Below are 14293 nucleotides of genomic sequence, written 5' to 3'. Positions count from 1 at the left end.
CCGATTGTTTGTCTAAATGTCATTTTGACGGATTTCGCTTATGTGTTCTTTTATTTGATATTGCCAGTCAGACTCAGATAGTTTCGAATATCAAATAAATACTGGCCCCAAAAAAAAAAAACACTCACCGATAATCACTCGGAATCCGCACCGGTCCCGCCAGCGGAACCCCTCCGCCGCCGCCGGAACCATTGTTGCCGCCACTGTTGTTGCTTCCCCCGCTGGACGACCCCAGGATGTTCATCGCGAGCCGCGTCGCGATGCTGTCCGTGCCCGAGCACGTCTCCGAGTACTCGTGGTCGCGGTCGATCTTCAGGTCGCTCACGTTCGACGACCGATCGCTCTCCTTGCACGCCTTCTCGGTGATGTAGTGTTGCTGTGGGTGGGTGAGAAAGAGGAACGTGGCAGGTTGATCGTTAGTTTCGGGGTTGTCCGAGATGATCGAGTGGTGGTGATCTTACCTCAGGAATTACATCCGCCGGCGGTAGCTTCTTTTTGCTCTTCTTGACACAGAAGCACATCGCTATGATGATCATGATGATCACCAGAATGAAGCCTCCGATTGAGCCGAAGATGATCACGGGCAGTAGGATTGTGTCTGGAATGAGGGGAAAAGAGGGTGATCAGTTTGGCTGTTGACGATCAGGGCGTTAAACGACTAACCTTTGCTAACTTTGAAGTCGATCTCGATCGAGTCCATGCCGTACTCGTTGATCACGGTGCAGTTGTACACGCCAAAGTGCTGTTTCTGGCTGTTGTTGATGATAAGCGTCGATCGTACGCCCTCCGGTTGGTGGTTTTCGAGGATCGTGTAGTCGTTTTCGTTGGTGATTTCCAGCCCGTTGTAAGTCCAGATGATTTGCTTGGCTTTCGGCACGGAGATTGCTTCGCACTGAATTTGGGAGTTGTCGTTGACGGCACCGTACTGCGCCCGTTGCGATCGGATCTGGGGCGGACCCTTGAGGTAAACCGACGCTACGGTTTCGATCTCCGGGAATCCCATCACGCTAGCTTTACAGAAGTAGTTTCCGGCGGTTTCTCGTGACGCAACGATTGTGATGTTGGTGGTCGTCGAAACCACTCTGTTAGATTCTTCGTGGATCCAGATGACTTCCGGCTGGGGATTTCCATCGACGTCACAGGAAAGAGTAACCGGTCGGTCCTGATCGGCTTCAACAGACTTTGGTCGCGATCGGAACGTGGGGCCGTAGCTGATGTCGAGGATTTCGCTCTCCTCGCTTTTGCCAACGGCGTTGTGAACTTCGCACTTTACGACCGCGTCGTGAAACTTTTTCGACACGTTGTGAATGATCTAAACGGGGATTTTGAGGTTAGGACTAGAAGGGTGAAAGAAGTATTGGACTTACCATTTCCGTAGTGTAGTCTCCAACGACCAGCTCGTCGTTGATGTACCACTTGTAGCTTACGTCGTTCGGGTTGGAGTCGGCGTGGCAGGACAGGCGCACTTCGGCCCCCTCCGGTATCCGACCACCGGCCAGCGCTCCGCCAATGACGGAAACGCTAACCTTGGGCGCGTACTTGACCTCGAGCTTTAGCTTCACCGATCGGTACGTCCGATCGGCCGTGTTCTGGGCCTGGCAAGTGAACGAAGTGTTGTGATGCTCCTTCTTGGGGGTCAGCTTCAGGATCGATTTAGCCGTGTAACGGCCGGTATCGGTCAAGGGTTCCTTGACGTACTCGATTCCCTTGGTCATGACGTTACCCAGACCGTCGATCCAGGTGATCTGTTCGGGACATGCGGGATTAGTTGATGGTACGAGGAGGGCTGGGGGTTTTGAGAGGGGATCTTACCTCGGCAGCTGGTTTGCCTCCGACCGAGACACACTCGAGTTCGATTTCGCGATCCTCGGTCGTTACCAGGAAATCTCCCTGGATGATCTTTGGGGGTTCCGGAGGAACCAAAATCGTGATCGAAGCGAAACGCGATCGTATTCCGGGGGTTCCTGTGAGGAAGGGGCAAGGGTGACTTTGGGGACTAACAAAAGGGAATCTACAACGAATTTACCATCTTTTCCGGGACTCACTTGGCACTGGTAGCGCGCCTCGTCGTCCAGCATCACCGGGTAGATCTCGAGCGAGTAGTCGCCCTCCTCGTCGCTACCGATCATGGAGTATCGGTCGAAGCCGCTCAGGTTGCGGTGCCAGCCGAGCCCAAAGTCATCCTTGGTCCACTGCAGCTGACCGACCTTGGACTCGACCCGGCAGGGCAGGGTCACCTTGGACCCGACGATCGCCGTTTGATCCTGTGGTTCCATTGCGAATCGTTGCACTCCGGTGTGGACCACCTTGGCACCCCGTCCAGCGGGGATCATGGTCAGCAGTGCGACTAGTATGAGGTTTCGTACCGTCGTCATTTTTTCGGAGAAATTGGTTGTGTTTTAGGTTCGATGATCCGATTCCTTTTACGGAACACGGTTCGGACCAGACTCGCGTTGTGCGTTAATTAAAGTTTACAGATGTGTGGGTGCTCAAAAGAGTAGTGCTTATCGGGATGGATCTGCTACCGATTTAGCGACATTGCAGATCGCTTTGGGGCGGCGTTGTAGCAGATCGACGATCGATTAGTGACTCAGATCGTGCATCATGTTCCGAGAAGTACGCAGCCAGTCTGTGGGAGAGGAACAGGAGAAAATTGAGAATCAATTAGTTGAAAGTCATCAATGTGATGGATTAGTTTGAACGCCTCAATCAACGAGAGACTCTGAATTTGGGCTTGCTTTCGGCTGACGATGGAATAAATTGATAATTTGAGCCAATCACGGGAGATTCTGGCAATGAACTCCAAGAACATAACCTCCTAAATCCATGTAAAGTCGTACAACATAAGGAACACGGTCTGTTAAGAATGGATAAACCAGCGGTAAATCAAATTTCAAACGACACAATACGACTAGATCTCGGTCGTTTTTACGGAATTGGCACAGACAATAGGGCCGAGGGTCATAAAAAGTGCTCTTTTTCTCCAATCCAGACCTCCCCAACGAAAGTGGAATAAATTTCGTCAGAACATAAAATCAAATCTCCTGCTAAAGCAAACACATGAACGAAAAATCCTAAAGTTCGATTGAAAAGTCATAAAACTCGAGGCTCGTTGGAGAAATTTACATGCCGCGAGCTCCCCGCGAGGGGTCCAACTATGGCGGGCTAGAATGACAGAAAAAAAGACATCATCGTAAAATCCAGCAGCTAACGTTGAATCCGCCCCCCACAACGAAGCCGGGAGTAGAAATCAATTGCGCATTTGATCGGAATTTGCCCCCCTTTTGCTCCCAGCGAGTCGCGCTTTCGAGACTGCCTTATCCAAGGGTGTCGAATAACTTTATAGCACACAGTCAATTACGTCCAATTATTGTCGCTTTAGACACTGGAAGTGCGCCACCACTTGTTCCTGCCGAGGGAGGGGGGCGCAGGAACACATATAGGACTGACACGATGCCGGCAGGTGATTGACACGCATGGCTTGTTTGAACTTTGATTGGAGGTGATAAACTTTCAAAGGGACAACAACCCTCGTTTGGGACCTGTGAGCGGTAGGTTGGTCCAGAAGTTTAGAGGTGAATTTAGTTAAAAACAACACCTCTGAATTCACAGAAAATACATTTTAGGAATTGTGTTGAGCATTATTGTTCGAAATCGAAACTAAATAGGATGTGACCTTCCAGAGATTCAGCATTTTCAAGATTTGCAACACCCACAGCATGCAGTCAAGTGTAAAATTATCTCGATTTATTTGAGAGGTACTACCCTCAAACTTCCGATCACGATACAATATTGAAAAATCAAATATTATTATATCAATTCTATTTTTTGTAACTTTTATTCAAAATTACCCTGGGAATAAAATCCTCCCAAACTTGTAAACCCGTTTGAGTGCTTTTTCCTCTTGGTTAGAATTTTTTGAGTGTACAATATTTATGAGATTCTCTTTTAATACGTTTGTCAGTATCTTTTTGAGACTTTTTTTTTGTCGAATTTTCATCAGAATTTCAACCTGGAACCAGCCTAAATTGTTGCATCATCGCAGAAACTAATTATCCTCGTCAGGCAGATATTCATCAAAGATTAACCTTTCTCTGCAATCGTCGTCTGAAATTCGTTCAGGGGCTTCCCCCTTGCCCCCTTTCTACGCTATCAACCTCTCTTTGATGCATAACCATCATCATCCACCAGCTGAGGGCGAGGGGATTGAGACCGACTACCCCAAAAGAAAATTCACGCCCGAGTGACATTCATAACTTTATTGCACTCACTCATTTGGCTACTGGAATTAAGCGAAGGTAGGAGAGGATGGCGGGTGGAGGTAAAACTCTGCTCTCATGGTGCACAAACGTGTTTATTTTTCATCTGCTTTTCATTTTGCAGCAACTCAAGTGGAATGCCACCCGCCCCCTCTTAAGGGGGTGCCGAGGGGGTGACTTTGAACAGTTTCACTCTGTTTCACTTTATCCTCAGTTGAGTCCTGCGTCCTCAACTTATCCCCACCTCGCTTCGTCCTCCAAGCGAGCGAATTGAAAGAAAACGCAATTAATTAAGCACAAAAGATAAGGGCTTCTTTACTCGCGAAGGAGTCGTCGTCGTCGACGTCGTCGTGGTTGGTTCTTGAAACAAGAGAACGAAAAAAACTGTGTGCCGGGATGAAAGTTTACAGAAACTATTGCACGGTTTACTTTTGAAGAGCGAAGCACTAAGAGAAGGTGGGGGGTTTTCTTTTCGGGGTTTGCGGTGCGGTGCGCGGTTTGGGGGAAATTTACAGTTTGACAAGTTGAAGTGCTGTTTACTCGTGGACGATTGACGTGGTTTTGTGGGGTAGGGTGAAAAGCTGGAGTGGTGGTCTTTATTATTTGACGGATTGCGAAACTTTGTACATGTCGGTTAACATTTGGTTAAGATTTGACCCGGTTACGGAATGGGAAGGATGTTGTATTTACGAGAAATTAAAATTTTTATCTCTCGTCTCTCATTTCTCATTTCTCATTTCTCATTACTCATTTTTCATTTCTCATTTCTCATCTATCATCTCTCTTTTCTCATTTCTTATTTTTCATTTCTCATTTCTTATTTCTCATTTCTCATTACTCATTTTTCATTTCTCATTTCTCATCTATCATCTCTCCTTTCTCATTTCTTATTTTTCATTTCTCATTTCTCTTTTCTCATTTCTCATTTCTAATTTCTCATTTCTCATTTCTCATTTCTCATTTCTCATTTCTCATTTCTCATTTCTCATTTCACATTTCTCAATTCTCATTTCTCATTTCTCACTACTCATTACTCATTTCTCATTTTTCATTTCTCATTTCTCATTTCTCATATCTCATTTCTCATCTCTCATTTCTCATTTCTCTTTTCTCATCTCTCATCTCATGTTAGGTTTATTTTGAGTCATTCATAACTTCATCTTGAAGAACTGTTTGACACTGTTTTGAGCGTATACTAAAACTATTAATAAATTTTATTGAGCCAGTCTTGAAACTGTCTTAACCTAAGACTAAAGTTTTGAAATTACTTTTCAAGTAGGTATATTGTAAGTATGTGTTTCAATGTGTCTCGACAGCAACATCATATGTATGCCTTGGAAATAATGATTTAAACAAAAAAATATTAAACGGAAATATACTCCATCAAGCGAAACTTACTTGTGGGTATAGTGGAGACTTTCCCTTATCCCCTTAAAAAAGCGGAGCATTTATACTTTTCGTCTTCCAAATCCATTTTCTTGTCCCTGGTGCGCGATGGAGATTGTTACGGCCGGCAAAGAACTGCCATCATGTTGGTGAGAATCTGCTTCAGGTGGAATTATTTCTATTTTCAAATATTAATTCCCAGACAATCTTAGACAATCATAACATTACATGGCGAAGTCCAGTCTGCAATCCACCAAAATCGCCTTTTTGCCTTGTTATTTTAGTCTCCCTCCAGTTGTAATGAGCTGTCAGCTTATAAGCTCTCATGACCTTTTAATCACCTAATGTAACGTTCTCTATCAATTCCATCCAGAACGAGCAATAAAAACGGTGCTCATGTGTCGAAATGTTGGTGACACCCCTTCCCAAGGACACCCCCCCCTCAACCGCGCCCTAATCTGATAATAATGAATTGTCATCTTTTCGCCATCAACGTCAAGACGCCAACAGCTTTTGGAAGGGAGCGAGAACGAACCCAGCTTGGTGACATCCCGATATCGTGCTCCCCTCGAACGCCTCCTCATAATTCGAGGGCAGGCCCAATCCGCTTTCCGACAATTTCCAGCCCAAATAACACGCACGCATGCTTCCACAGAGTACAGGCTAAAAGCCTAATCTGAGCCGGGGGTGAAGTACCATCACTCACCGAGTCGTGCGAGATTTCTTCTCCTCGGAACCCTTGTCTTCTCGGAAAGATCCCGTCCGCAATGAAGACGTTGCACAAGACGACGGAATCAGCAAAATACCTGAGCGATGTAAGCTTCTTACTGGCTTTTCCTCTATTGAACTTAGCACTTGTAGGAAAATGATCCTTTTTTCGCTCGCCGGAACGGACAGAACCGCAGAATCCGGCAGAGGACGTGGGAGGAGAAAACGGCTCCGTAAGCTGCTTTCCAAATAAATGGACATTTACCACACGACAGTCGTCAGTCAGTGACCACCAGACGGAGGACGGAGGACTTTCCCGTCCGGGTTGTCCATCATCCTTTACGTCTCGATTGAGGAAAGCGGAGAAGTTGCAGCGGGGATCTAAACAACACTCAGTTACTTGTGAAAAATAAGTTAAAATTTGTTAGAAGAAGTTTTTTTTCCAATATTATCTTGCAATTTTTGGAGTTTTCATCAACACCAAGCTGCTAGCACAATCAAAAGCTTTCGCGCACAAGTTTACGCCGCGTAGCAATACATAGACCTGGTTGACAACAGCAAGCTTTCAGCCCAAAATGCGTTCAATGGAATGCTTTGTAAGCAAACCTTTATAATCATTATTTTACCAACCATACAAATATATTGTTAAGTGTTATCGCATGGATCGCAAGATTGTAAGGTTAAAAAATTTTCAGCAGTGGAGGATTAGTAAGAAAAATGCCCTGGTGTAATAAATTTGGGATAAGACGTCAGAATCAATAAGGTCTTAATTGTACAAGTGGTGGTCCCGCCCGTGTGGATCAATCGGACCGCGCACTGGATTCACAATCCAGAGGTCGCCGTTTCGAATCCCACGGCGGGCGCTCTAAAATGCTTTGTAAACAAACGTTTATAATCATTATTTTATCAACCATACAAAGATATTCGATTTGTGTTATCGTATGGATCGCAAGATTGTAAGGTTAAGAAACTTCGGCAGAGGAGGATTAGTAAGAAAAAAGCCCCGGTGTAATAAATTTGGGATAAGACGTCAGAATCAATAAGGTCTAAATTGTACAAGTGGTGGAAAGATGAATCAAAAACCAAAAATTCAAAATGAAGGGAAATTTCAATTTGATTTTTCCAAACCTCCGAGTGTAACCCCAAGGAAGGTTCTTTGAATTGCAAGTGTGAGTCCGATCCACTTGAGGTGTTTCTTTGACCTCCATCTAGCTCCTCTTTTTCTAGTCCCTGACCAGTCGGTGCGTTGTTTGTGGGTGGACGGACCCCGGGCATCAGCTTCAGAACCAATTTGGATGGATGTCAATTGACGAAAATCTAATTTCTAGTGAAACCTTTCGAGCGCAAATCGAACGATGACGATTGGAATGGATGTTTGTGGACTGCTTGGGCGAGCAAAAAACCTTGACAAGGATTAACTTGAGAGGGCAATGAAAGAGCACAAGTAAGTGATTGAAAAATGTTTTGATACGGGAAGAGTCACTTAGACTTGATGGGCACTAATTGAATGGTATTGAGCAGATGTGGTTTGATGGCAATTTCAGATTGTTATTCTTAGAATTTTATAAGGACTTTTCTCAAACAATTGATCATCTTGAATCTTGGAATCGAACTAATACGACGAACATAGCATACACAGAGCAATCCTGTTGAATTTTTCCCTAAGGTTTTTGCATTGATTTTTGGTTAAAATTTGTGGAGGTTTTTTAAACAATAAAAGAAGCAAATGGTTGAAATTTTACTGTTAATATGCAAAAAAAGACAAAAATCGACCGATTGGATTACTTAATTTAGAAAAATGACACGGATTTTTTTACACAGTGGACATGGCCATCGGCTTATCCCCGTAAGAACGCAGATAATCTGCCTACCAGCCCGGTCGTGAGAAACACCTTTGTAATCACCCCTCGAGGGGCCAACCAGCAATCCATCATCCTTCGCTCCCCACATTGGCACCTTACAGGAAGCTCAGGGATCCAGGCCCCCTTGTCCGACGACACAATTGGGGATGAAATCCCTGCGGCGGCAGCACGTTTACGTTTTCCCAGGCGGGCGCCCTTCGTTTTCTTGTTGTTCCCCTAGTTTACGTTAATTTCAGATAATCGATGCGTGATAATCGCTGTTTTGTCCTTTTTCCGAAGGGGCGGTCCCCAACCCGAGACCCCCTCCTCCCCTCTTTCTGTCTACACCCTTAACAAAGGCTGGCAGCAGTTTTCCCATAAAGCCGATTAGTACTGTTTCGTGTGCTGGAGCTGGTGGATCCCGTTGTCGGAAGGAGTAAAGACAGTAAGCCAAAGCACGGACAACAATTGGCCGCCCGAAGGGCCGCCGTCGCTTAACTTGCATGCAAGCAAAATTCATTGTGTTGTACCAACTGCCCTGTCCTATGTCCCGTCCCAAGCGATGATGCATAGGACCAACATGCCCGCAAACCCACACACACACACGTGCTCTTCGGGCTAAATGGCGCTAAACATCAACTTTTGCTGGTGTGTGTTGGTGTCGGCTCTTCCCAATCCTGGAGAAACAATCCCTTGCGGGTACCGACCGTCGCCGTCGCCACCACCCCCGCCAGCATGCGACAAGCGGTGGAGTGGTGGACAAACATCAAAAACGGCATCAGCAAACAGCATCCCTTCCTGCTGGTCCCCATCCTACCCAGAGCCGGGGTATGACTGCGGGGCGGAGGAGGCTTCCGCTCCAATGGAAGGCGCCGGAAAAACAGTTGTCACACAATGTACACCTTCTTCTTCTTCTTCGTCTACTTCGTCTGCGCGTCCCCCCTTAAGGGTAGGGCCATCCTTTACTGGGGTTTTCCTCTGCTGCGTTGGGAGGAAAAGGGGGGATGGGAGGCGTCATGAATGATAAAACTATTGTTAACTGTTTTTCACCCTGGTGTTGGAATGACGGTGGTGTTGGTGGAAATTGCTATGGATCCTTGCCGGTCCGGATTGTCTAGTCTCTGTGTATACACAAATTGAAGGTATAGGTACTAACACAAACGTTGCAAGAGGAAGTTTTCATTGCTAACATGTGTCCATGTGGCGGGAAATCAGCTGATGTGGAGTGGATTTTGAGGGAGGAGTGTGCGTGTGATGTTTAAATTTGAATAAATTTTTGGGTAATCAGCGCTGATGACATTTAAAGTTTGGTACAACAGATAATTCACGTGGTTTTAATGGATGATTTCAAATTCGCACTTATGTGTTTCACTTTTGAACTACGCTACATTAAAATGTTTCTAATTACAAAATTCAATCATATTTGCTCATTTTGCCAAAACATATTTTTTTAAGCTCCAGTTTCAACATATTTTTTTAATGTTTGCCTATGAGTATAATCCGAGGGGCGCGACAATAGTAAGAAATTAAATTATTTAATTAATTAACGGTAGGAATTAAATATATTAACGCTTGTTTACGATCGAAACATCGTCACCTCTCTTTACACTACATTGTCTTGGCAGTTTGACATGACGCGTGTTTGTTTTTGTGTTTGGTGCAAAATTTGTGTCCTCAACAAGCAAGCTGACATCAAAGTGCCAGCACGGGGCAGACGAACTGGAAAAGGAGCAACACACAACGATGCGTAGCGCCATCCAGGTTCCAGGACGATGATCCGGAGGCAGTGGACAAGCTGATATCGGAGCTTGTCCGGCCGGAAGATGCGTTGGAAAAGGGCCTTCGAGCGGCGTATTGAGACATTCCTGATGCTGTAATTGCTCAAACGAATCCTCGAGATCAATTACCATCATTCGGTTCCACAAACTACATGCGGCGCGGATTGCATCGAGATTGAACGAGAAGCGACGAGGTGGTCAAAATACTCACTTCCGTTGTTTCGACGAACGCCACAATGAAGGTAAGTCGATTGAAAAGCTGGCGAAAAACAGTTCCTAATTCTATTCTTCCGATTCTTCCCACCCATAGATTTCGTCAAAAATGTTCCTGTGGATTTGGTCCGGCTTCTTTACCGGCCCTCCCGCTTAACAGCTGGATAAGTTAAGCGCGGCCAACTAGAAGTGGTTTCCCTCGATGTTGTCGCTAACGTTGCCACCCGCTACATGGCCAAGTCTTCGACGTCCGTTAGTCCCGTGACGACCTCCATCATTGGTACTACCATGAGCCCGGCGGAAAAGCTATCGCCGATTGAGCGAAATCAGGACTCAGGACTTCCCGGGAACAGAAAGTTGTGTATTTGGTCATGTCCTCGCCGCAACAAGAAACTCAACATGGTTCCAGAAGTGTGGAAGTTTTGAAATAAATTGAACAACAAGGTTGGGTTATTTTATTTTTCACTATTCAATAAAATCACTCCGCCACTCCGAGTAACAATATCTAATCACATCTAATCGTTTTATTAAACTGGTCCCACTCCTTGTCATCCGGTCCTGAACCTGCCAGCGTTGAAGTAGCAACGCTATCCGAATCATTTGCCGGATTAATCCTTCCAGCATTCGAGCCTGAGTGCACTCAGGTCAGAGATGCGGAGATGAGCTCGTAGTGCGATTTCTTTCCCCCCCGGTGTCGACGTGTTGAAGGGATCGCTGTTGCAAGCCAACACCCTCCGCCGGCTGCAACTTTTCCGCCAATGGCACGTTTGGGTCGTCCTGCCCCGCATTCTCCTCCCCTTCTTCCTTTTTTGCTCCGCCGCGACCAACAATATGTAGAAATCAGCGGCCTTTTGAAAAAACTCCAGAAATGTTCGATCGTACATCGACGTATTTTTTTTCCAAAAACCGAACCAAAACAAACTTGACAATCGAGTGCGCGAAAGAGAAACGAAGCAAAGCAATGTTTTCAAAGCAGGTGTGGCGCTGTCAAATGTCAAATGACATGAGGAATTTAATTCCTTAATGTATTAAATGTCAAAAATTAATATATTAAGGCCTTTGTCACGCCCCTCGGTATAATCTGTATCGAATTACATCTGTTATTTATTGCCTTGCTTCAATCCATTTGACTCAAAATTACGAATTATTTTTTCAGTCTAACTTATTGCTTATACAAATTTATGCCTTTTTAAGGCTTTCTGTGCCATTTTTGTAAGGCAATTTGAATGCAAAATTAAGAATACTGAATTTAAGCAGTTGTTTTCAAATGTAGCCTGAATTGTATGCACATTGGCACTAGGAAGTTTTTTTTCAACCTTATGTTTTGTTATTTCGACATGTGAAATCTGCAATGACAAAAACATTTTTGAGAAGATTTTTATGAAATCCGTAGAAATGCTAGCAAATATTGTGGGATGTAATATGTTTGTCCTCCACCTGAAAAATAACAAGACACAACCAAATTTGAATAAATTTGAAAAAAATGGTACAAATGAAATCAATAATTTGTAGTTGGACTGTGATGTTTGCAAAACCTTTCCTCGAAATTAGATAAGTGCCAAGTTCGATGAATTGATCGAAATTGCTTGAAATCCATTTATAAAGAAAAGCAGCTTTTTTAAGGAAACGTCGAATCATTAAATAAACGATAAGAATTAAAACAATTCAATCATAATTTACCGCGTAACTGCCCCAGCTCAATGCCCACTCAAGGTTGTTCAAGGCAAAAAGCTGCGACAATTTTAACTCCACTTCTCCAATAGAGAGAGCTTACAGTTTGAGGTGTCGGAGACAACAAGCAGGGTTGCACTCTCAATAGTGTCATAATTCCTCCCCGCCCGAGTGGGTAGGCGACGGCCATGCAGCGGTCGGTCATTCCGGTTAACTTGGGGCCACGGTGGTGGCGGTACTAATTGTGGGTGGTTGCGATGCACTGACTGCTCTCCACAGCAGGCCATGACCGTCTCGGGGCGATAAAAAAATGCAACGGAAACTAGATCGTGCCGGATTGGTGGCGCCACCTCCACCAGGATTAACAGCGCCATTTTTTATCTCCTCACCCAAAGTCATCAAGTTGGCGTTGCAACAGTGCGAGCAGTGCAAGTGCTGAGGAATAGGTTTAGTTCGTGATCGCAAAATCGTCCCACTTGCGTTGACTGCGGTTTCAAGCGAGCTGTTACAGATGGGACAGGGTTGCCACTTTTGGTCTGCCACAAAGCGAACGTGGCGTGATCCTGCGAGGAGCACTGCAAAGTCTCCCCAGGATATCGTAAATTAGCGCCAAACGGGGTGGAATATTGGCTAATTGCGTTGGTTCTTGCGCTCGTCGATTCCCACGCATCGGTGGTCACCACCGCAAAGAGAGTAGCAGGTCCTACTAGAGCAATGCAACGGCGTCCAGCTTGGACGTTTGATCTTTCGACGAGGATGAGCTCTCGCGTGTTTTCAGGCGTGGGCCAGAACTCGATTGCAACCTTGCGATGACGTCAGACGTTTGTCTATTATTCCCCCGGAGGCTATTTTGCGAGCGCGGGATTATGATGTTTGGTTTTAATTAGGAACTCGTGCGTGCTTGCGGGGGTTTGTGCACAGTTGCAATTGAAATCGAGACACGGATTGGGCTTTGGGGGGGTGTGGACAGTGGAGTTTGAAATCAAAAACTAAAATCCACAGCTACCGTCTGTTATTGAAAGGTGCAGTTTTGGCTAGTATTCTGAATTATCTCGAAAACTAACATGAGCATTTTGCTTTTCATCAGATCCAATAAAGAAAAACATTCCGTGTTTCTAAGACATGTAAAAATACTTGACGAATTACATGATAATTATTTGCTGGTAAACAGTTGAAATTTTTCTGGGACATATTATTATTCCTGAAATTTCAATCTTTTTATTTAATTAATGATTTTCAATTTTAGGGAATTCTGAAACAATTACCGAGAAAAAGTAACTCTTAAATCTTTCTCGTTATTTAAGTTTCATAGACTTATAGGTAATTTAAAAAATATATTTTGGCTGCAAGCCAAAAATCCGAAACGAAACTATTGGCACTACGCCCCCCGGGGCATGGCCTTCCTCTAACGTGGGATTTCTGCTCCAGCGCCTCTGACGAGACAGGAGAAACCGGGACCGACGTTTTACTTCACCATCCGATAGAAGCTCAGTGGATAAGGCGGGAATCGAACCCGCGTCTCATAGCATCATCGGGATCGGCAGCCGAAGCCGCTACCCCTGCGCCACGAGACCCACGAGACCCAAGCCAAAAATCCATCTCAAATTAATAAATACAGTTGAAAAAAGCCACATTTAAAAAATATAGGCACGTTTTAAAAAGACTGAATTGAAGTTTCCCAAGGAACGCTTAATGTAATGCAATAAATTTAAATGTAAATTGACGTGTGAGCTACTTAGCCAGCACTCATTGTGAATAAGCCATCTTCTGAAGTTTAAATTATGCGATCATTAACTCGGTGCGCTCCACATTCCCCTCAAGGGGCTGCACTATCAGGATGAAATCCGCTTACCCAAACAGGTCCTGAACCAGTTTTTAATGTCCTAGACGAACAGAGAGAGACAGCGCGCGCCGATCATCGACCCGGCAATTATTTGCATTCCAACGCACTTGTTTTTCCCACCCTGCTGGTGACATTGTCCACCGATGCGACCATACCGCTTAAATCGATACTAATTGCCCACACGATCACCGCATGACCATCGCACAGTTAGGAATCTGGCCCGTGGGCAGTTTGAACAACCCTTGCGGCAATCTAGCGGTATTGAAATCTCATACCACAGTCACCGTCACCGGAAGATCGTCGGTCCAATTAGTGGCGCGTTCCAGGGACTTGCCTTGGCGGCGTGCCGTTCTAGTCTAATTTGCACCTTTTTCGGCGACCAAACGCGCCAAATTTGTTCATCAATATCGCCGACTTGCGTTGAGGGTCGTGGTCGTGAGGTCCACTTTGCACCTCCCGTGGACGCCAATCGCTCTCACTTCAGCGGGCTTCGCTAGAAAATTATTCTCAATCTTGGAATTGGCCAATTACTCGACACGGCAAGAGGCCGACTTCTCCAGCCTCAGTAGCAGCTGCTGCTGCTGTTCTCTCTCT

At 45.3% G+C, this 14293-nt stretch overlaps 1 protein-coding gene across 1 annotated transcript in view; it reads right to left on the bottom strand.

The window, feature by feature from the left end:
• LOC120420407 (irregular chiasm C-roughest protein-like) overlaps positions 1-14293 on the bottom strand; it is a 65935-nt gene that overhangs the window by 4528 nt on the left and 47114 nt on the right. The window contains exons 2-7 of the mRNA XM_039583424.2: positions 2027-2629; positions 1813-1964; positions 1368-1745; positions 664-1312; positions 462-598; positions 129-376 (exon numbers count right to left, since the gene is read on the bottom strand). Coding sequence (XP_039439358.1) covers positions 129-376; positions 462-598; positions 664-1312; positions 1368-1745; positions 1813-1964; positions 2027-2375 — 1913 coding nt within the window. The 5' untranslated portion in view covers positions 2376-2629. The remainder of the gene's footprint in view (positions 1-128; positions 377-461; positions 599-663; positions 1313-1367; positions 1746-1812; positions 1965-2026; positions 2630-14293) is intronic.

Source organism: Culex pipiens, chromosome 1, assembly GCF_016801865.2.
Source record: "Culex pipiens pallens isolate TS chromosome 1, TS_CPP_V2, whole genome shotgun sequence".
Lineage (NCBI taxonomy): Eukaryota > Metazoa > Arthropoda > Insecta > Diptera > Culicidae > Culex > Culex pipiens.
Note: the sequence above shows the minus strand (reverse complement) of the source record. Positions and strands in the feature narration are given on the sequence as shown.